This window comes from Macrotis lagotis, chromosome 2, assembly GCF_037893015.1.
Source record: "Macrotis lagotis isolate mMagLag1 chromosome 2, bilby.v1.9.chrom.fasta, whole genome shotgun sequence".
NCBI lineage: Eukaryota > Metazoa > Chordata > Mammalia > Peramelemorphia > Peramelidae > Macrotis > Macrotis lagotis.
The window spans coordinates 94442172-94465493 of NC_133659.1; the positions used below are offsets into that span (position 1 = coordinate 94442172).

General features: G+C 32.5%; 1 protein-coding gene across 1 annotated transcript in view; it reads left to right on the forward strand.

Annotated features, from left to right (window-relative positions):
• Nucleotides 1-16150, forward strand: part of CFH (complement factor H) — a 90411-nt gene extending 74261 nt beyond the window's left edge. Inside the window, exons 13-17 of the mRNA XM_074222276.1 lie at nucleotides 142-324; nucleotides 451-630; nucleotides 10722-10892; nucleotides 14998-15174; nucleotides 15906-16150. Coding sequence (XP_074078377.1) covers nucleotides 142-324; nucleotides 451-630; nucleotides 10722-10892; nucleotides 14998-15174; nucleotides 15906-16132 — 938 coding nt within the window. The 3' untranslated portion in view covers nucleotides 16133-16150. The remainder of the gene's footprint in view (nucleotides 1-141; nucleotides 325-450; nucleotides 631-10721; nucleotides 10893-14997; nucleotides 15175-15905) is intronic.
• Nucleotides 16151-23322: the final 7172 nt, after the last annotated feature.

The following is a 23322-nucleotide window of genomic DNA, read 5'->3' on the forward strand; positions in this document are numbered from 1 at the left end:
AAATCATCTAAGCTCTCTGGTCTTCAAATGTAAAATGAGGGGTTTGGATTCAATGACCTCTGAGATCCCTTCCAATTCTAAATCAATGATCCAGCAATCTATATGATTTTTAAATTTGCTTACATTACTTTTCTGTTGTAGAGGAAGTAAAATGTTGTGAGCCACCACCTGAACTTCTGAATGGAAGACCTAAGGATTCAACCAATGAGGAATATTGCCATAATGATATAGTAGAGTATAATTGTGATCTTGGGTTTGTAAGGAAAGGACCTAGAGAAATAAAATGCAATGATGGAGAATGGACAACCTTGCCCACTTGTATTGGTAATGTATTTTTAAACTATATTTTGAATAACTTTATGTTGTCCTTCTTTGTACATATATGAAGAAGAGAGATTTATTTTTATTTTTTCTAAAAATATAATTTAATCATATTTATGCTTAATTTAGAGGAAAAAAGAATATGTGCAGATGTGCCTGAACTTGTCCATGGTCGTGTTCAGACTACTGAACTGTCATTTTTGCATGGGGCTTCAGTGGAATATGGCTGTGACAATGGTTTTACAATGGTTGGAAGTAAGACAGTTACATGTAAACTTGGAAACTGGACACAAATCCCTACATGCATTGGTAAATAAGTTGTTTTTTCAATTAGCAATTTGATAATCAAAAATGTTATTGTCAACAAATGTTTACATTTCTTTATGATATTTAAAAATTATATTTGCAAAATTATTCAAAGGTCTCAATAATTAATAACCTTGCCGGTTATGATTAATTAATGAGACATTAATTAATTCATAATTCAAAATTGATGTGGCTTAATAAACATATATATGCTTCCAAATTTAACAAGCATATACTCCAATGTTTCCTATTTGAAGCAATGTAAAAAGAAATCTTAAATTCCTAAGCTTTTACCTCACTTCTTTTTCCAGCAAGAGCCCTTCCTCTATGTTGTACTCAATCTTCATAAGTTCAAATAACCAGTTGAAGTCCACTATATATGTCAGAATTCACTATATATTCCTTCCTTATTTTTAAATTTTGAATTCCAGATCCTCTCCCTTTTCCCCACACTTTCTCCAGCCCCTGAGAAGGCAAATGATATTATATAATTTAAGCATGTGAAATAATGCAAAACATTTCCATATTTCCCATATCACAAAAAAAACCTCTTCAAAAGTGAGAAAATTATAGTCAGTTTAAAATATGGTTCATCAGTTCTTTCTCTGGAAAAAAGTTAACATTTTTTCATCTTAAGTGCTTTGGTATTATCTTGAATTATTGTACTGATCAGTCTATCACAGTTGATTATCATTTCATCATTGCTATTGCTGTACACTGTAATATCCCATTTTTACTTCACTTTGCCTTAGTTCATTATTTAGTTATTATTTCTTAGTTCATTATTAGTTATTATTTCTTCTAGAACAGTAGAACTATATGACATTCATTCACTACAATTTGGTTAGCTACTCTCCAAATGATGAGCATTTCCTCAATTTCCAATTCTTTGAAAACACAAAAAGAGCTACTATATATATTTTTAGATATCTAGGTCTTTTTCCTTTTTTTTTTGTTTTGATCTCTTTTGGATAAAGACCTCATAGTGGTATGGCTAGATCAAAAGGGGAGTACCATTTTTATAAAACTTTGGGCATAGTTCAAAATTGTTCTCTAAAGTAATTAGACCAGCTCACTACTCTATCAACAATTTATTAATGTTTTCTCTCATCCCATCCAGCATTTATCATTTCTCATAGGTGTAAGGGTAAAGCTCAGAGTTTTTTAAAATTTGTCTTTCTCCAAGCTATGGTGATATAGAACATTTTTTTCTTAAGACCCTTCTCCCAGATCTTCCAAGTTGTTTTGGGTTGGAAAATTGTTTCACTCGGGGTTTTTTTGTGGGTTCTGCTTATAGACAAAAGAGTTGTCAAGCGGTAACAGTTTCATCCAATGCCAGCAAAGGGTCCCCTATAATTTCTTTCTGTCTAGTTGCCTGAGCCCCTTTTCAGCTTCTGACTCTCTCCCAAAGCTGGTGATGCCATCATAGTCCCCTTCAAGTCCCAGGACTGCTTGTCTGTTCTAAGAAGAACCACTGCTCTCTTGCAGTCAGAAATAGCAGTATTCCCCTTGGCCTTGGAACTTTTTCCAAGATTAATACCACTCTGTGACCAGCCATAACTGTCCCCTGCCATCCTGGAATTGTGGCTCAGAACTGGTTATAGACAATAGAGTTATGAATCAGTACTAGCAAAGTGGCCCCTATAATCTCTTTCTGACCAGTTGAATGGCCCCTCACTGTTTCTGGATTAAGAACTCCTGAAGCTGCTACTGCTTTTATAGACCTCTTCCTCCTCTAACAAAAATAGCTAGTGCCCACCCATGTGTTATAGACCACTCTTAGTGTCCTCCTAATTTGTCTTAGTTTGAACAAATGTCTCTCTTTAGTCTTTTGTTGACTCTGCCATTCCAAAATTTTATTTGTGAAATTATTTCAAATTTGTTTGGAAAGGAATGTTGAGATAGTTCAGGTGGGTCCTCACCTGTGTACTCTTTCATCATAACTATGCCACCTGCCAGAGTGGCCATTTCTTCCTTAACTTGACACATATTTCCTATCATGAATCTGGAGTTATACCGGAAACCAGTGGTCTTCTAGATAAACTTTTTCATTTTATATCAGCAGGAGCAAGAGAGATGACGATTAGGGCAACCCTGATCAGTTGATATTTCCCTGGATTAGTCAATATATGAGATTAAGGGTAGAGTATCAAGGAAGACAGGGTAATTAGCAATATCAAAGGCTCAATAGATCTTTAGAAGAATGAGAAAATGTCAATGAATTTGTGAGCCAAGAGACTAAAGAGCTATTTTAGTGGCATGACTAATTTAGGAGCTATGTTAGGAGGGATTAAGAAGGAAGTGAGAGGACTGTGAAGGTACCTATTACAAACAATTTTTTTCAAGGAGTTTAAGGTACTAAAGTCAGAAGAGATATAAGACAGTACTTTTGGAGGTTAGAAGGATGAAGTGAAGATTTTTTTGAGTATTGGGGAAATATGGAAATTTTGGTAAGAAATATGAAAGAAACCAGGAGAACATGAGGAATTGAAAATTAGCCATAATGAAGGGATGTCAGAAAAGGAAAATATATTTGATGAATGGGATGGAATGATATTACTGTACAAGTGGAGTTAGATTTGGCAAAGAATGGGACCACCTCTCTAAGTGAAATGGGGTGAAGGAGAAGATACTAGAAAGAAACATGTGAGCAAAATAAAATGAGGAAAAGGGGAGAAGGAGAAACTCATGGCAAATAGTCCCAATGTATCCTGTAAAATATGAGGCAAATTATCAGCCATCTTAAGAAAACTTAAACTCATCTAATCATTACCTTTAGCTTTTATCCTACATTTCTTTCCTTATGCTTTCTTAAACTACTTCAGAATACCATTCATAGAAGGTGTCTCCACTTCCATTCCTCCCAACTCTGATCCATTAATCCCTCTGTGACCTGGCTTCTCCCCTCATCATTCAAATGAAACCACACGTTCCAAGGTTATTAATGATCTCTTGTTTTTAAATTTTATTTATTTAAGGCCATGGAGTTAAGAGTGACTTGCCCAAGGTCACACAGCTAGGCAATTAGTAAGTGTCTGAGGTTGGATTTGAAGTCAGTGTCCTCCTGACTCCAAGGCTAGGGCTCTATCCACTGCACCACCCAGGTGCCCCCAGTGATTATCTCTTATTGACAATATATAATGACTTTTGTTCAGTCCTCATGCTTCCTGACTTCCTCAGAATGTGACACTATGTGAATACTTTGTCCTTTCTGGTTTTTCATGAAATCATTCTCTCCTGTTTTTCTTATTTGATGACTTCTCAGTCTATTCAAACTTTGTATGTGGAACACCACTAATCATGACTTCCTCCCTAAGATTCTCTTCTGATACTGAATCTCTCTTGATCACTTATTGGTCTCAACATTTATACCATTAATTCAATCTTTGTCTATGCAAATAGTTTCCAGATTTGTATAACCAACTAGACACTATCTACTAAAGCTGGGGAAGAGCTCTGGCATGAGGCATAGCTATGATGAAAGAGTACACAGATCAGGACCCAACTGAACTACCTCAACATTCCTTTCCAAACAGATTTGAAATAATTTCACAGTGAGGCAAGGTGGATAAAGCAGTCTGTGAGGTCATATATAGAGTATATAGAAGAATGAAATGGTGAAATGGGTAACCTGTGAATTTCCTTAAAATGGAGATTCTCAGAAGGACTGTTCATTCAGAAAAAGTGACTACAGGGACAAAGAAATCTTCCAGGGAGAGAAGGCTTCTAGGCTATTATGGAGAAAACAGACTAGAGACTTAGTAGTAAACCCAGAAAGGATTGGTTTATTGGAAGCAATTGATTTATTATCTCTGATACTTTTCAAGCTCAAGATGAGCTCCCTTCTTATCTCTTTTTTATATAATATCTGTTTTTATTGTCCTATCTGAAGTCACAATTGCTATCTTTACTTCTCTAGAATTTCAGAATTCTAGAGTTATCTCAGTATCAGAATTACTTGAAGCATGAGATTTTGGTCTACAATCTTTCTACTCACTATTAATAATTCAATTTCAAGTATGTTTTATATAAGTAACATATTGTTGAATTCTGCTTTCTTATCTTTTCTACTATCCTCTTCTATTTTATATGCAAGCTTATCCCTTTTATATTTCTCAATTATTTCAAATTGTGTATCTCTCCCTTTTTATTAGTAGTCTTGTATCATTTTCCTTCTTTGTCCATCCCCTCCTTTTTTTTTCCTAAAGAAGAAAGTGAAAGAGAAGGAATTTGCTCAATAGGAATTTTCCCTGCTCCCAATTACATTTTCACTTTCTTTCCTCTTAACTTCCCTTCCTGTATCTCCCCTCCCAAGTTGGATTTGCTGTGCTTATACTTAAGCTCTTCATCTATTTTATACCTGTGTCTTATTTTAGTACTTCACATGTGCTCATTATTCATCTATAAGATAAAAATTTAATATTGTGTTCATACTGATTATCTGACATGATTTAAAAAATTGTCATTAAAAAATAGGGACATAAGGGAATGTGTTTCTTTATTTTGACATCAGATTAAGGCAAAGGATATATAGATGGTCAGCTGCATTGATCCAGGCTGAAAGTCAGCCAGGTAGGATATTGGAAATGTCATAGTAGAAAAATTAAGTCAAGAGAATTCTACCTCATCTCAAGCTGATTGTTGTTCTCCCAACCTTTCCTATAAGAGCCCCATCTGCCTTGTATGCATATAAAGCTCCATGGGGGTGCAGGCATCATGAATCATTGACTAAATAGCATTCCTTGATAATCATACCTGGATTCAGACTCAGAAAAATATCAGTTAACAATCCCTCTAGGTCTTAAACAGCAATTTCTAATAATAGATGGATCTAATAATATAAATAATAAAATAAGAGCTTCAGTTGAGTTCAGCTTTCAAGGATCAAACATCTTAGATAATAAGTATTGACTCTATTTCAATATTGGTAACAGCAAGAGATTCATCACAGAAAAATCACAATTTATCTTGTCAATATTGCACAAATGATTTTGCTTTAAGGTACTTAAAAATGACAAAAAATGGGATATATAAATACAATAATCTCAAATTTCGTATAGGGAACAGATTTTATGAAATATTGTCTATAGTAAATATGTTTAGTTATTAACCATGTTCAAGTAGACATATAGACTATTGCTCTCAGAATTCCTTTAAACAATGAAAACAACTTTAGTTGATTTTTATGTATGCATTTTCCAGTTTTCTATACTTGCTCTAATTTCCAGATTAAACCACCAGATATAAGAATTTCTAATTAGTGCAACACAAGATAGGTCACAAATTACTATTCATCATTAATTTAACATTTCAATATGAAAATCAAAAACAAAAGAGGTTTTTAATTTTAGTTTTGTAAATTGCGTATATCATTCTGAAAGAATGAGAGACTGCAGAAATTGCATCTTGTCTTAGACCCTAGGATGAAAGCAAATTCAGATCAAGCAGCAACATGACTAGCTTTAGATCTCAGACACTGAGATACAAAATTGTGGTCTCTGTTTCTGTGAAAGCAGTCGTTTAAAGACAGTGCAAGGGCACAGCAAACTGAAGAATAAAACTCCCAAAAAAGTATTCAGGGTCCCACAGTCTCATTAATCACAATAGGTTGGACATAATTGTAACCAATATCAAATTATTCTTGTAATAAATTAACAAATGAAATTAACAAATGAAAATTTAGTAGACCTTCTTCAAAATATAAGTGACTTTTGCAAAAGTTTTTTTAAGTTAAAAATTTCTTCCTAAAAGTAAATCCTTTCTTAAAAATTCTTTCTTAAAAACAACTTAAATTTTATCTTGGTGAAGTAAATTAATTGGTGAATTCTAAACTGGTGAATTCTAAAACAACAGATAACTCCTTATTTAATCTTAAAACAAAAATATTTTTTTTGAAAATTGGAATTTATTGAAACTAAATTGGTATAAATTATCTTTAAGTTTCAAAAATAAATCCCAAATGTCTTAAAAACAAAATAGGTGCCTAATTAAAGCAAAGTTTATAAGATCTACTTTTCTTCAGCCAAAAGTTTTTACATTGGGGCAGAGTCTCAGTTTTTCTAAGTCATAGGGAACATATCTTATCACAACAGAAAAATTTATCAGGCCTTTAAAATTTATTCAAAATATTTCTTTTGTTCTTTAGATATATCACTACAAATAATGTCATATAGTGATTGTATGATAGTCTCCTTAAAATCCTAGTATAACAACACTTACTATTGCTGAAAACCTCTAAATTAACATGCATAAATATTTGTCTAGATAAAGCAGACTTGAAAATTACTCCCCCTTTTGTGTAGAGATTTCCATTTAATCAGAAGGAACTTCATAACTCAGAGAACTCCTATAAAGCATTTATAAGAATTTATGAGTAGACAGTTCTAAAAATACCTTTTAGGATTATAGGCTTTTCCTTTTCTTTATACAATTACCATGTTTATTTTTAAACAACCTGTATAGATACTTGTTCAAAATATTAACTTCAAATAATTCAATTAACCATTTCATAATTTTTTGAAGTAATAGTCAGTGTTGCCTTTTAATAAAAGCAAAAATTTGGATGTTTTTAATTTTTAAAATTATAATAATAATATAGAATATATAACAGTACATGGTTAATAATATTAAAATTATGATTTTATATTGATAAATATGATATTCATAATCATTATGAATCAATATCAATAATTTCATTTCTAAAGATCCTTTTTACCGGCCTGCTCTCATCTGGGAAACAAAAAAAACAAAAGTAGCCTGGAGTATTTAACTAATCCTGACAAATTTGTATTCATTCCCTGAATTATACTTGCTTGTGTTAACTGTCCTATATGCAAACAAAATAATAAAGTACCTCCAAGACTAAATAATCATTTTAACTATTCCCACAGGATTCAAGCATTATATTTTCTTACTTGTATGGTCATGACTTCCAAACCTTTTTATAATTGTTGTATTGTTCTACATTAGTGTGCTTATGCTGATAAAACCACAAGTCCCCTCCCCCCAACTATTTTATTATTTTTTTGTGATTGACCTTCCCACTCCTTTAATTGCTCAACAGTACAATTTTAAATTAACATCTAGATTATAAGATAAATTGCCCTTTTTAACAACTATAGCTTAGAAAATTGTTTACCAAATTTCATAAAATAAGAAAAATTTAGGAGTATAATACCAAAAACAATATTATATATTTAAAATTTGAAAGAAAGTTCATATATTACTAATCAAATGACCTTAATTTAATTAAATGTTCTTCCAGATTACCACATAAAACCTGTCATTTCAGGAACTTGTGTAAACTTATGAAGATAGATAATAAAAACAGCATTCATATAGCAGTTACCCTTTGCCAAGTATTTTATAATCATGTGATCTTCACAACAACCCTGGAAAATGGGTTCTATTATTATTCAAATGGGATTAAGTGACTTGCCCAAGGACACATAGCTAGGTAATTAGTAAGTATCTTAGTGCAGATTTGAACTCAGGTCCTTCTGACTCCAGGGCCTATGCTCTATCCCCTATGCCACCTAACTGCCCCACCAATATGTTTTTTAATGCCAAATAACAAATATCATGTGACCTTGTTTTATTTCCTTCAGGACAGAATTTTGACTAATATCAAACCAAATTTGTATTTATAAAAAACTAATTGTAACATTTTAATTTATAATACATTTTGTCTCTCTTCTTTTAAAAGGACAATTGGAAATGATTTCCAACTCCAAATAACCCTTTCCTCCCCTGTCTCTTCCCTTGAGACTTAACAAATAAAGAACAATTTAATCGTTCTAGCTCCCATTCTCATTCAGCCAGAGATTTCAAACTGTAAATACTAGGAAATACAATTAAAGTTTTACAGTAAATACTAGGAAATATAATTAAAGTTTTATAGTCTAAAATCACTCCTCTTATCATCAAGTTAGTGTAAAATATGATGGACTTAAAATATGGCAAGATTCTAAGTTGACCTACTGTTTTTTGGTCCAGGAGAAGAGATATAAGAAATTTGATTTAGTACTCATAGGACATGACCAGTTTTCTAGGTAGAAACCTCCAAGAGCTTTCACAGGTTGCTTAAAGATTTGAATTAAAATAATAATTAAATAATTGAATAGTACAAAGAAAAAACTATAAGATTTTACATAAAAATTGAAAGACTTCTTTTGTAGACATCCTGAAAGTGGGTTGGACATAATTAACAAGATAATATTAACATTCACTTCTAGATTAAATCTGAATGTATATATTCATTCTCATGGAATATTGTTTCCAGTTGAACCATATAAGTCTAATTTTTTCTAGGCCTATATAACTGCTAAAGCCATTGTTCTTATAACAAGGAAATATTTCAAAATTATATTTCCAAAATTCTATTTTATTAATAAATTGCAGCCTTGATGGTCTACATAATACAGTTTCATTAAAAAAAAAAGTTTGACTGTCAACTTCGCAAGTTAACAATTATATTCACTTTTCCTTTTTCTCCCAAGTTGGGATAGGTGGGGTTCGGTTTCAAGGGGTTTAGTCCCTAGGAATAGGTAGTCACTCTCCTAGGACTATTGCCCTTCCAGGAAAGGGGAAGGGATTTGGGATGGGAACAAAGAGAAAAAGTGAAACACTGCAAAGCCCATAGGGAAATCTCTTTCAATAGATTGAAATCAGTTTCTTTCCCATGGTTTAAATCCTAAGATTGTAAACCTTACCCAAAATTTAGGTTTTGAGATTAATAATTTAGATTTGAAATCAACCAATTTAGACTGGTCAAAAAAGCCCCATTAAATGGCCAACATAATTTAGGGCCATCTTTAGTGACACAAACCCTGACAAGTACTGAGCTTAAATTTTGACTGACCCAGGCTTCTAAGGACCTGTCTACATGGGTATGTGGCCTTTGCCCCCAGAACAAGCTTAGAAGAGCACAAACTCAAACAGTCATTAGTCTGAAGTCATTAGAGCAAGGATGATTCCAAATAAATACTTATGTGTGCCCCTTCACAGTGTAATAAGGGGAAGAGTCTGCTAGTCCACCCAAGGGTGAGGTCCTCAACTCAGTTTGTGCTTCAAATCACTTTCCTTAGGGACAATGTTCACTATCAAATATTCCATTAGATTAGGCAGAGTTGCCCCTTCCAGCTCATGGCCTTCCTACCTTATCAATCAGACTAGACTTCTACAAAGTAAGAGAATTTTCCTTCCTAGGATGTCAGTGACATCCAGTGACTGTTAATTCAATGGGGAGATTCATATTTATTATTAGAGAGAGAAAAGCAGATAAGACAGATTTGATTTTAGAAGACACCATCATTTTTTAGGTTAATATTGATATCAAATATTTTGAAGTCAATGAGAAACCAATACTTTGACTATAAAGGGAACAGATTCATGTGTCTATTATTTTCTGAATGACTTCCACAAATAAAATATTACTATTTTGTTTTGCACAAAGAAAGGCACTAAGAATTTATGAGAGGAATCAGGTCATTGCTCTTATCTCTCTCTCAAAGATACAAAATTAAGGAAAATCCCAATAGATTGATATGTATTTTAATCTCATGTTTGGGTTGTACTATAATAAAATCAAAATGAGTGATATTTACTCAGTGTAAACTTCCATTTAGTGACAAACTTTTCAAGTCAAGAAGTTGACTTGTATGTCAGCTACTAACTTTGTTTATACATTTCTCTCTACACAACATGGGTGGAATAACATCTTTAATACTACACTTGCTTGTTAATAGCTTTTTCATTCCTTGAAACTGAAATTATTTTAAGTTTGTTAGTGAAACAGTGAATAGCTAGAATTAGATACTTGATACATATGTGTCATGAATGAATTAACACCAAAAAAGTGGTGTCAAACAAATAGAAACAAAATGTATAAAGGTGGGTATGGTGTTAATCTAAACAAGAATTCCTGCTTGATATATATTGAATTAGTTATAAAATGTTATGTTATCTATAGTTTATTATATTTTAATTTATTTTCCTAAATATATTAACAATTATTGTCGAGTCTGTGGACTGCATGTTTAAAACTCTCTGATTTAAATGACACCTTAGTCATTACATTTTTTTCTTCTTTTTAGAAAGAAATCAACTTGGGAAATGTACATCAAAATTTTTTGAAGATAGGCAAGTCATCCTAAAACAAAATAATTTTAATGATGTTGTTGTCAATTATAGATGTAACTGGTATTCAGAAATCATAAGTACAAAATGTTCAAAAGTTAAATGGATTCCTGAACCGATATGTCCAGGTAAGAGTGTTATTTTAATTCCCTGAAATAAATGCTCCTCATCATAAATTTCCTATTCTCATCTCTGGAAATAGAAATGTGAAAACAACCATAACAGTGCAAGAGATATCTATAGCACTTTAGATTTACAATTTTTTTAAAAAAAAGCTAAAGTGAGGCAAGTAGTACAAGCATTATTACCCACAGTTTAGAAATAAGAAAACTAAAGTTTTAGAAAGTTTTAGTTTACCTGACTTCACACAAGGTCAACAAATTTTATAAGGGATCTTATCAACAATTTTTGTCTTAAATATAAATGTGGCAGTTGCCAATATGAATGTTTTCCATTTACTCTATTGGTTTACTCAGTATTGGTTTCAACAAACTCCTAATGCTAAATTGTTCTTTAGTTACTGATGTTTGGCCTGACCTCATCAAATGTATAACTGATAAAGAGGGAAATAATTGAAGAAATTTAAAAATGAGGTTTAAAAATGTTTTTGTGTGGTCTAGTTTTGGATTGTGTATGTGATGAATTCACAAAAGTAAGCACTGACTCATTTGTTTTTAGTGACAGAAAGGTTTATTTAAATATTGCTGTGGTTAGCAAATCTAAGGGAGAAAGAGCATAGGGGACTAGCAGCAACAGTAGCTTTGGACAATATAAGAGGAACAAGTAGTAAGGAAAGGTATACTCATTTAGATGAGTCAGTCTCAGAGACTGTCCTTTCACTAGATCAGGAATGGTTTGCTGATAAGGACTTTTATCTTATGCCTAGGGGCAGAGATTTACCAAGTTCTTGCCAGAATGGGGCAAGGTACTTAACCAAAAAGGTTCTTTCATCTCATCCCTACTTTAAAGTTCATTGACTTCATTTAGATAGCTTGGAAAATGAGGTGGGATCCAGTGTTAATGAAAGGCCAATTAGGTGGTTAACTATTTGACATAGCCAGTACAGAGGAAACAGTTTAGGTATAGAACATATTTCTCTATTCAGTATTTCCTCTACTACTCTACTATTCACAAATAGCAGATGCTAATTTTGTTAGGTCAGTTCTAGCCATAGAAGCATAGGTAATGGTGTCTCAGATAAATCTCAATAATCCTTGATTTAAGATTTCACCTCAACAAGAATTAGTTACATACTACATATATAAAGTGCTAGTAATTGACAAATATAAAAAGACAAAAATTAAACACCATCACAAAATTTTACTTTCTACTATAAAAAAAGGTTAACATGTACACAGGAAAATAAAAAAAAAAATTTGAGAATGGAGAAAACACCAATCATTTAGGTGATAGGGAGAAGCTAAATCTTGGTTTCCTGTGAAATAGAAAGGAATCTTGTCTTTCAAATCTTTTTAGTGACCCTTTAAGAACCTCAACTGGACAGACTATATAGATTTCCTCCCTTTATCAGCCAAATTCCTAGGAAAAACTCCTAATATTTATTATTCACTTCCTCTTCTGTGACTTTAATCCTCAACCCTTTGAAATCCAGTTTCTAACCTGACCACTCATCTGAAATTGTTCTCTGCAATAGTACCAGTGATCTTTTAATTGCCAGTCTCTTCTTTGTTCTCAAACTATTAAACCTGTCTGCTTAATTTAATTCTTTTGAGTAACTCACCCTGCATCCTCTCCTCTCTGGATATTACTATTCTGGTTCTCCTCTTTCTTATCTGATCAGTGTCTTTTTTTTTTTAGCTCATCTCATCTCCTTTACTGATTCATCATTCATTCCAATCCCCTTAATTGTCAATATTCCCTGAGGCTCTCTATTTCTAAACTCATTTTTCTGTTCAATAATTGTTTAAGCAATACTATGTGTCAAACATTGTATTAGACTGAAAACTAAACAGCTCCCACTGATTTATCACTTCTATTAGAAATAATTCATAAATATGCAGCCCATTCTCTCCTCTGAACTTAGTTTACTTATCACTAATTATCTGACATTTCAAACTAGATGCCATGAAACTATCTGAAGTTCACATATTCATAGCTAAACTCATTTTACACACACACACACACACACACACACACACACACACACACACACACACCAGTGTTTTCATTTCCCAGACTTCTATTGAAGGAGTTATCATTCTTCTAGCAGCCTACATCTGAAACCTTGACATATCCCTCAACTCCTCCAGCTCCTTCATCCCACATAGTCAGTCAGTTGCCAAATCTTACCTTTTGAGTTCCGATATTTCTTTTTGCTGACTTCTCTCCATTTACACAGTTGTTCCATCATCACTTCTCACCTGTACTGCTATAATTGCCTTATTCTTGGCTTTGCTGATTCAAATATTTCCCCACTTTAGTCCATTTTTCACATGATTTTCCTTAAAACCAGATCTAACTATTCATCAAAATCAATTGACTCTCTGTTACCCCTAGGATATTAGTAAAGTAAAGCAAAGTGTTATCATTATCCCTATTTTACAGATGAGGAAACTGAAGCTTACAGCAGTTAAGTAACTTGTTCAGGATCTTACATTTAGGAAATTTCTAGAGTTGGATTTGGTCTTCCTGTAGCCTGTAGAATGGCTGGAGGTGGGAACTCTTAAGGACCACTGGAGTTCACATATTGCTGAAGAAATCTCACAACTATATGACTCTGCTATTAAAAAATTATTTAAAATTAATGGCTTCATTCCTGATGTCTGATCTAGTACCCTATCAACTGGAACACCTAGTTGTATCTACATTATGGGAAATATGAGTAAGTGGAATCTGTACTGAATTGGAGGAATAGTTAGTGTAGTTTTCCTGGAATTTAGACAGTGAGGAAATTAATGTGAAATGGAAAAGGTCGGTAATGCCATTCTAAAAAGTTTATAATCCTGTTTTAATGGAAAGGGAGTATTTATGAATGATTTTGACCGGAAAAGAAACATGGTCAGACCTGTTTGTGACTTTGGAAGATTTTTCAACAATTTCCTATATGAAGGATTGCCTGAAACGGGCAGGGAAAAAGGGAAGACTAGATGTAGGAAAACTAGTGATTTATGTATAACTATTGTTTAATTGAGAGAATGGGTTATATTAGATTAATTGAGAGTCATAATGCCCCTGAAAATGGAAAGAAGGAAAAGGAAGCCAAAAACATTAGGAAGATAAAATCATCAAGCCCAGTCATGGGGAAACATAAAGAAAAGAGTCAAGAATGCTTCCAGTATGAACAAGTTTTCAATGAAATCCCCTTTTTGATTGTCTTCAATGCATGTTAAAATCTTCTTTACCAATTCTTTTATTTGTTTTTCCAAAGAAAACTTTTAAACATTTAATATATTTGGTTTCAATTTCATTTGCTCTTCTGGCTCTATTAATATAAAGAACATCAAGATTTAGAAAGGTCAGCTTGGATGTTAACTTTTTCTCGTTTTGCATACCAGTACCAAAATTGACATTTGCATATGGTCTAGAATCAATATGATTCTTAGGTCTTCTTTATCCCTGACCTTACAGTTTTCCTTCAAAGCAAAGGGCAGGGGACTGCTAGGTGGTGCAATAGATAGAGCACTGGCCCTGGAGTCAGGAGGATCTGAGTTCAAATACAGCCTCAGATACTTAATAATTACCTAGCTGTGTGGCCTTTGGCAAGCCACTTAACCCCATTGTCTTACAAAAAACAAAACAAAACCTAAAAACAACCACAAAGCAAAGGGCAGTAGTTTTCCCTTGACTTCATGCCTTAGCATTACCTGAGAATTCATCACCAACTGCTCAGTCTCCCCATATCCATTTCCTCTTCTCCTTGGGAATCACATAGTTCTTAGCCAGATCATTACTTGAAATATCTCCAGAGGAGAATTTCCTCTAGTCATCTTGTCAACATAATGAGCCACAGAAAAAGTGTTGAATGGAGACTGCAAAACTATTTGTCAATTAGAGATTCATAGAAGTAATGAAAGAAAAGAGCTAATGCCAAGGATAAAGAGCAATAGATATTTCTTATAATTTCTTACAATTTCTTAGAACAATGATTTTCTATAATATTTTGTGTTTGTACTCATCTAATTTGAACTTGGCATTTCTGTGCATGACTCCTACATACACACTAAGTATAATTATTGATAACAAAATTTAACACATCATATTATTGCCTTTCAGAAATGAAAACATGTGCACCTCCACCTCAAATACCAAATGCTCAGGCTATGAATCTAACAGTGAATTACCAGAATGGTGAAAAAATAGTTGTTTTTTGTAATGAAAATTACATTCTTCAAGGAAAAGAAGAGATAATATGTAAAAATGGACAGTGGCATTCATTACCACATTGTATTGGTTAGTATTTTCTATCTTGCCAGAAAATTTTTTTCAAAGTGAAATTCATTCCACTTTATACAAGTCTCTAGAAATTAGAATGGTATATATGACAATTTAAAAAAAAGGACTTCCCTGGAACTAAAGTACTGTGTATATGGGGAAATTTGATTCCTAGAAAATCCCTTAAATCATACCTCGTGCTTCTATACTCCACCAACAGTGAGAGAGAGAGAGAGAGAGAGAGAGAGAGAGAGTCAGTAGAGAGAAATCACAGAACTGGAAGGAATTCTAGAAAAAACACAATAACATTCTTTTAACTATATCCCTGCATTTATGAAATATGCATCCATAATGCAGTTTTTTAATTTAAATTTTTATTTATTATTCCAACTATATAAAAAAGATAGTTTTCAAAATCAATTTTTGGTAAGATTTTGAGTTCCACATTTTTCTCCCTCCCTCCCTCCTTACCCTATGCCTCCCCTTGATTGCTAATAATCTAATCTAAATTATACATGTATAGCTATATTAAATATATTTCTATAACAGTCATATTGTGAAAGATGAATCAGAACAAATGGGAACAAAAAATCATGAAAGGGGTAAAAAAGCATAAACAATTTTTTAAATGGAAAATAGTATGTTTTTATCAAAATTAAGTTATTTCTTAAATTCAAAAGGATTATTTTATTTTCTCCAATGTTATATTTGGTGCTATGTTTTACAATCATGTTCTCATCTCTATACAGAAAAACAACCATGTTCTGAACCTCCTGCTATACAATATGGATCCATTAACCAAGTGAGAAGTTCAGAAGTAGATGATGACAATTTGAAATCCAGTACCTATGCACATAATTCTATATTAAACTACACATGTCATGAAGGTTTCATAATGTCAGGAAAAGAGACAATAACATGCAACATGGGAAAATGGAGTTCACCTCCTCAGTGCACTGGTAATGATACTTTATGAGGGGTATTTTTTTTTTTAGGTTTTTGCAAGGCAAATGGGGTTAAGTGGCTTGCCCAAGGCCATACAGCTAGGTAATTATTAAGTGTTTGAGACCAGATTTGAACCCAGGTACTCCTGACTCCTGGGCCGGTGCTTTATCCACTGCACCACCTAGCTGCCCGTTTGAAGGGTATTTTTAACAAGTTTGAAGTTCTAAACACTCAAAATAGAATTAGTCAACAGGAATATATTCAGTGCTTACAATATGCCAGGACACAATATGCTGTGAACATACAAATAAAAAAAATAAGATAATCGCTAGTCTTAAAGAGTTGATATTTAACTAGAGAATATATATGGACAAGTAGTTGGAAAAGTCTTGCATTTTGTTGATTATAAGACTTAAAAATTCAGTCTTCTTGATCTAGAAGAAGGACACTTATTCCTATTTCCCCCTCTATAGCCTTGCCTTATGTGGTAAAATAATGTCAATTATAGAAAGAAAATAATAGTTAAGGGTAATACAAATGGATTTTCTAGTCATATGCAACATATGCATTATCTATCTCAAGTCTTCTATAAGGGAATCACATTGTATAATTTAAGAATCTTCTGTAAATATGAGAGATAACTTTTGGAATTTTTTTCAAATCCCCTCATTTCATAGATGAGTAAACTGAGATCCAAAGATGTAGTTTTCTACCTTTCATTTGACTGCTCATTGTACTATATATTGCTTTCCTATTACCTTCAGATTGTATTCCAAGGCTCTATTCAATATGCATGATGCCTTTTCAACATGTATATTTTTTCCCCATCAATGTTAACACCTCTGAATTTTAGAATATACATTTTCTCTGTCTTTCTGAGGGTCTGGGATGCTGTACTTCTTCTTCTCTGACTCTTAGTTCCCCAGCTTCTTTTAAGCTCCTTTTACCTTCTATAGGAAGCTGTTTATAATTTCCCATTGCCTTCTTTCTATCGATTATTTCAATATTTAGCTTTCTTGTACATAGCTGTTTGCATGTTGCCTACCCATTAGACAGAGCTTGTGAGAGTTGGTATTCTTTTTTACTATTTAACCCAGAACTTAGCACAATGATTAATTTTGTTGATAGTGTAATTTTCAATGTGGGAAAAGACCTTGATAAAAAGTCGGTGATAGATTTCTTACAGATAGGAATTAGTCATAGAAATACTTGAAAAATACTTTGAAATATTATGCTTGTTTGTTATTTTGTTATTGAATCTTCTATGATGTTAGCCAGTATTCATATAGGTTTTTTTCCTTACAACAATCCTTGGTGGTAGGTACTATTATTATCATCTCTATTAGCAGATGAAGAAATTAAGGCAAACAGGGATTGTGAACAGCCCATAGTCATGAAGTTATGCAGTATCTGGGATTAGATTTGAACACAAACTCAAAGTCCAGTACCCTATCCACTGTGCCACCATCATTATAAAACTTCTATAGGGTCTACATGTTGATTTTATCTTAAATATGCTCATAAATGCTAAGATGACATTTTTCTAGAACAATTGGAACTGAAAACAAATGATTATCTCAAAAGATAATTAAAAAGCCTCTGACAAAATATTATGGGTATTCCTATTAAAAATATCAGAGAACATTGAAATAATTACATTTCGGCTTAAAATGACAAGTAATATTTATTTAAAATCATTGGGAAGTATTATATGTAATCAGGATAAACTAGAAGTCATTTCCCTTAGGTCAGAGGTGAAACATAAATGTCACTTATCAACAGCATTATTCAATATTGTACTAGAAATATTAGCTATAGTAATAAAAGACGGAGAGAAGAAACTGAAGGTATTAAGATAAACAATGAGGAAACAAAATTATCAACTTTTGCAGTTGAAATGTATATTTAGAAATAAATATATTTATATTTATACTTAGATTATATTTAGAGCAGTTTTAGAGACATCTAGGGAATCAACAACAAAATAAAACCCTTACTTGAAATAATGAAATATGTTAGAAAAATCACAGGATATAAAATAAATCAACTCAAATTGTCAGTATTTCTATATTTTACCTGCAAAGTCCAGTGGTAATAGAGGGGGAAAATTCCTTTTTAAAAAGCCGTAGACAATATAAAATATTGGACTCTATCTGCCAGGACAAACCCAGGCACTCTATATGAACACAATTACAAAACACTTTTCACATAAATAAAGTAAGATCTAAACAGTCCAAAATCTTTCAATTGCTCATGGGTAGAAAGAGTTAATGTAACAAGGATGAAAATTTGATCTATTATATGTAATCAGGATCAACTAAATTAACTATTCAGTGCTATAACAATCAAACTTCAAAAAATTGTTTTGTGTGATTAGAAAAAATGAAAACAAAAGTCATCTGGAAGAACAAAAGATCAAGAATAGCAATATAATTAATGAAAAAATGCAAACAAAATTGATGTAGTCATCCCAGTTCTTAAACTCAACTATAAAGCTGCAATCAACCAAACTAACTAATACTGACTAAAAAAATAGAATGGTGAATCAGTGGAATATATTAAATACATGAGACACTGTAATAACTATTATAATCTAATATTTGATAAAACCAAAGACCCCAGGTTCTGTGATAAGAACACAGTTTTTGAAAAAAAAACCTGCCAGAAAACAGGAAAACATATGGTGGAAACTATGTATAGACCAATATCTAACACCATATTAGACATAAAGGGTGATACCATAGACTAATTAGAAAAAGTAAGACAACTTTTACCTATTGTATCCACATAAAAGCAAAGATTGATTGACCAAAAAGAAATAGAAAACATTATGGGAAGCAAAATGGATAATTTTGATTATATTAAATAGATTTTCCACAAACAAAACCAACACAGTCAAGATTAGAAAAACAGAAAGTTGTAAAACAATTTTTATAGTAAATATCTCTAATAAAGGTCTCATTTTTAAAATATATAAATAAATCAAATTTCTAAAAATACATGTCATTCCAAATTGATAAATGGTTACAAGAAATAAACATAAATTTTCAGTCATTAAAAAAATAAAAGCTATTTATAATCATAAAAAAAATGTTCTAAATCAGTGGTGTTGGAGAGAATGTGAGAAAGCCTTAATGCACTGTTGGTGGAACTTTGAATGCTCATTCAAGCCTTCTGTAGAGTAATGTGGAACTAGATCAGTATCTCAAAGAGATCATGAAAAGGGGGAGTGGACCCAAATTTACAAAGTTTTCAAAGCAGCTTTTTTTTCTGGTGTCAAAGAATTAGAGATTGAGAGAATATCCATCAATTGAGGAACAGGTGAACGAGTTGTGATAAATGATTGTAATGGAATACTATTGTGTTATGAGGAATGATGAGCACTAATTAGGGAATGACTGAAGAAATTGTGGTAAGTGATTATGATAGTGTTATTTGCTTTAAATAATGAGGAGTTGGAAGCTAGGTGGCAAAGTGAATAGAGTACTGACCCTGAAGTCAAGAGGACCTGAGTTCGAATCTGAATTCAAACAGTTAATAATTGTCTACCTGTGTGACCTTGGGCAATTCACTTATTCCCATTGCCTAAAATAAATAAAAATTTAAAAAAGAAATGAGGATTAAGATGTTCTCTGAAAAACCTGGAAAGACTTGCATTAGTTGATACAAATTGAAAGATGCAATGTTCAAATTAACAGTAATTTTCTAGGATGATCAACTAAGCCTGACAGCTTTTCTTTTTTGTTTTTTTTTAAGAAAGATTTTATTTGTTTTGAATTTTACAATTTTTCCCCATTCTTGTTTCCCTCCCCCCACCCCCCACAGAAGGCATTCTGTTAGTGTTTACATTGGTTCCATTGTTATACATTGATCTCAATTGAATGTAATGAAGGAGAAATCATATTCTTAAGAAGGAAAATTAAGTATGAGATAGTAACATTACATAATATTATAATGCTTTTTTTCTAATTTGGTGGTAATGGTCTTTGTTCAAAGTTCATAATCCTTTCTCTGGATACAGATGGTATTCTTCATCGCAGATAGCCCAAAACTGTTCCTGGTTGTTGCACTGAAGGGATGAGCAAGTCCATCAGGGCTGATCATCACCCCCATGTTGCTGTTAGGATTACAAAGTTTTTTCTGGTTCTGTTCATCTCCCTCAGAAAGAGTTCATGCAAATCTTTCCAGGCTTCCCTGCAATAGTGTTCCATGACATACATATAACATAGTTTGTTAAGCTATTCCCCAAGTGAAGGACTTTCACTTAATTTCCAATTTTTTGCCACCACAAATAGGGTTGCTATAAATATTTTTGTATAGGTGATATGTTTACCCTTTTTTATCATCTCTTCAGGGTATAGACCCGGTAGTGGTATTTCGGGATTAAAGGGTATGTACATTTTTGTTGCCCTTTGGGAATAATCCCACATTGCTCTCCAGAAAGGTTGGATAAGTGCACAGCTCCACCAACAATGTATTAGTGTCCCAGATTTCCTGTATCCCTTCCAACATTGATCATTATCCTTTCTGGTCATATTGGCCAGCCTGAGAGGTGTGAGGTGGTATCTCAGAGATGCTTTAATTTGCATTTCTCTAATAAGTAATGATTTGGAGCAATTTTTCATATGACTATAGATTGCTTTGATTTCCTCAGCTGTAAATTGCCTTTGCATATCTGTTGACCATTTGTCGATTGGGGAATGGCTTGTTTTTTTTGAAAATTTGACACTGTTCTCTGTATATTTTAGAAATGAGTCATTTGTCAGAAATACTAGTTGCAAAAATTGTTTCCCAATTTACTGCATTCCTTTTGATCTTGGTTACAGTGGTTTTGTCTGTGCAAAAGCTTTTTAATTTAACATAATCAAAATTATCTAGTTTGTTCTGAATGATGTTCTCTATCTCTTCCTTGGTCATAAACTGTTTCCCTTTCCATAGATCTGACAGGTAAACTACTCCTTGATTTTCTAGTTTGCTCATAATATTCTTTTTTATGTCTAAATCCTGTATCCATTTGGATTTTATCTTGGTATAGGGTGCGATGTGTTGATCTAATCTAAGTTTCTTCCATACTAGCTTCAAATTTTCCCAACAGTTTTTATTGAAGAGAGAGTTTTTATCAAAATAGCTGGACTCTTTGGGTTTATCAAATAGCAGATTATTATAATAATTTCCTGCTTTTGCACCTAGTCTTTTCCATTGATCCATGACTCTGTTTCTTAGACAATACCAGACAGTTTTGATTACTGATGCTTTATAATATAATTTTAGATCTGGTAAGTCTAGGCCACCTTCTTTTGCACTTTTCTTTCTTTTTTTTTTTTTTTTGCAAAGCAAATGGGGTTAAGTGGCTTGCCCAAGGCCATACAGCTAGGTGATTATTAAATGTCTGAGGCTAGATTTGAACTCAGGTACTCATGACTCCAAATGCTCTATCCACTGTGCAACCTAGCCGCCCCTGCACTTTTCTTCATTGAAATTCGTGGAAATTAGTGACTTTTTATTTCTCCATATAAATTTATTTAAAACTTTTTCTAACTCATTAAAGTAATTTTTTGGAATTTTGATTGGTAGGGTGCTAAACAAGTAGTTTAATTTTGGTAGAATTGTCATTTTTATTATATTAGTTCAATCTATCCATGAACAATTGATGTTTGCCCAGGTGTTTAAATCTGATTTTATTTGTGTGAGAAGAGTTTTGTAATGGTTTTCAAAAAAGTTTTTGAGTCTGCATTGGCAGGTAGACTGAGGTATTTTATTTTGTCTGAGGTTACTTTGAATGGGATTTCTCTTTCTACTTCTTTCTGCTGTATCTTGCTAGTCATATGTAGAAATGTTGAGGATTTATGAGGGTGTATTTTATATCCTACTAATTATTTCTAGTAGTTTTTTGATGAATTTTTGGGATTCTCTAGCTTTTCATTTAATCTGGACAATTTATATTTTTGTAAATATTCATCAATTTCACTTAGATTGTCAAATTCATTGGCATAGAGTTGGGCAAAATAATTCCAAATTATTGCTTTAATTTGCTCCTCATTGTTGGTAAGTTCACCTTTTTCATTTATGATACTAGCAATTTGGTTTTCTTTTTTTTTAATCAAATTGACCAGAGGTTTATCAATTTTATTGTTTTTTTTTTCATAAAACCAGCTTTCGGTTTTCTTTATTAGTTCAATAGTTTACTTGCTTTTGATTTTATTAATTTCTCCTTTAATTTTTAGAATTTCTAATTTGGTATTTAATTAAGGTTATTTAATTTGTTCTTTCTCTATTTTTAGTTGCATATTTACTTCATTGACTTCTTTCTCTAATTTATTCATGTAAGCATTTAAAGATATAATATATCCCCTGACAGCTGCCTTGAGTGTATCCCATAGGTTTGATATGTTGTTTCATTATTGTCATTATCTAGGATTAAATGATTAATTTTTTCTATAATTTGTTGCTTGATCCACTCATTCTTTAAAATGAGGTTATTTAGCTTATAATTAGTTTTAGGTTCATTGCCACCTGGACCATTATTTCATGTGATTTTTATTGCATTATGTTCTCAGAGGGAGGCATTCACTATTTCTGTCTTTCTGCAGTTGATCATTAGATTTTTATATCCTAGTACGTGGTTAATTTTTGTGTAAGTGCCATATACTGTGGGGGGGGGGGGGTATATTCCTTTCCATCCCCATTCAATTTCTTCCATAGGTCTATCCTATCTAAGTTTTCTAACAATCTATTTACCTCCTTAACTTTCATCTTGTATATTTTTTGTTCAATTTATCTAAATCTGAGAGTGGGAGGTTGAGGTCTCCCACTAGTAGAGTTTTGCTGTCTATATCTTCCTGTAGCTCTTTCAACTTCTCCTCTAAGCATCTGAATGCCATCCCATTGGGTGCATACATATTTAGTATTGAAATTACTTTATTGTCTATGGTGCCTTTTAGGAAGATATAGCTTCTTTCCTTATCTCTTTTAACACTATTTTTGCAGCTGCTTTGTCTGAGATAAATGAGTTTCTTGTAAGCAGCATATTGTAGGATTCTGGTTTTTAATCCACTCTGCTATTCACTTATGTTTTAAGGGAGAGTTCATCCCATTCACATTCACATGCCCTCCATACAATCTTCCTTGTTTGTATTTTTTCCCTTTTTTTCCCTTTATCCATGTTCCCCAGTGTTTTTTTCCTGAATATTGCCACCTTCAATGTGTTTACCCTCATATATC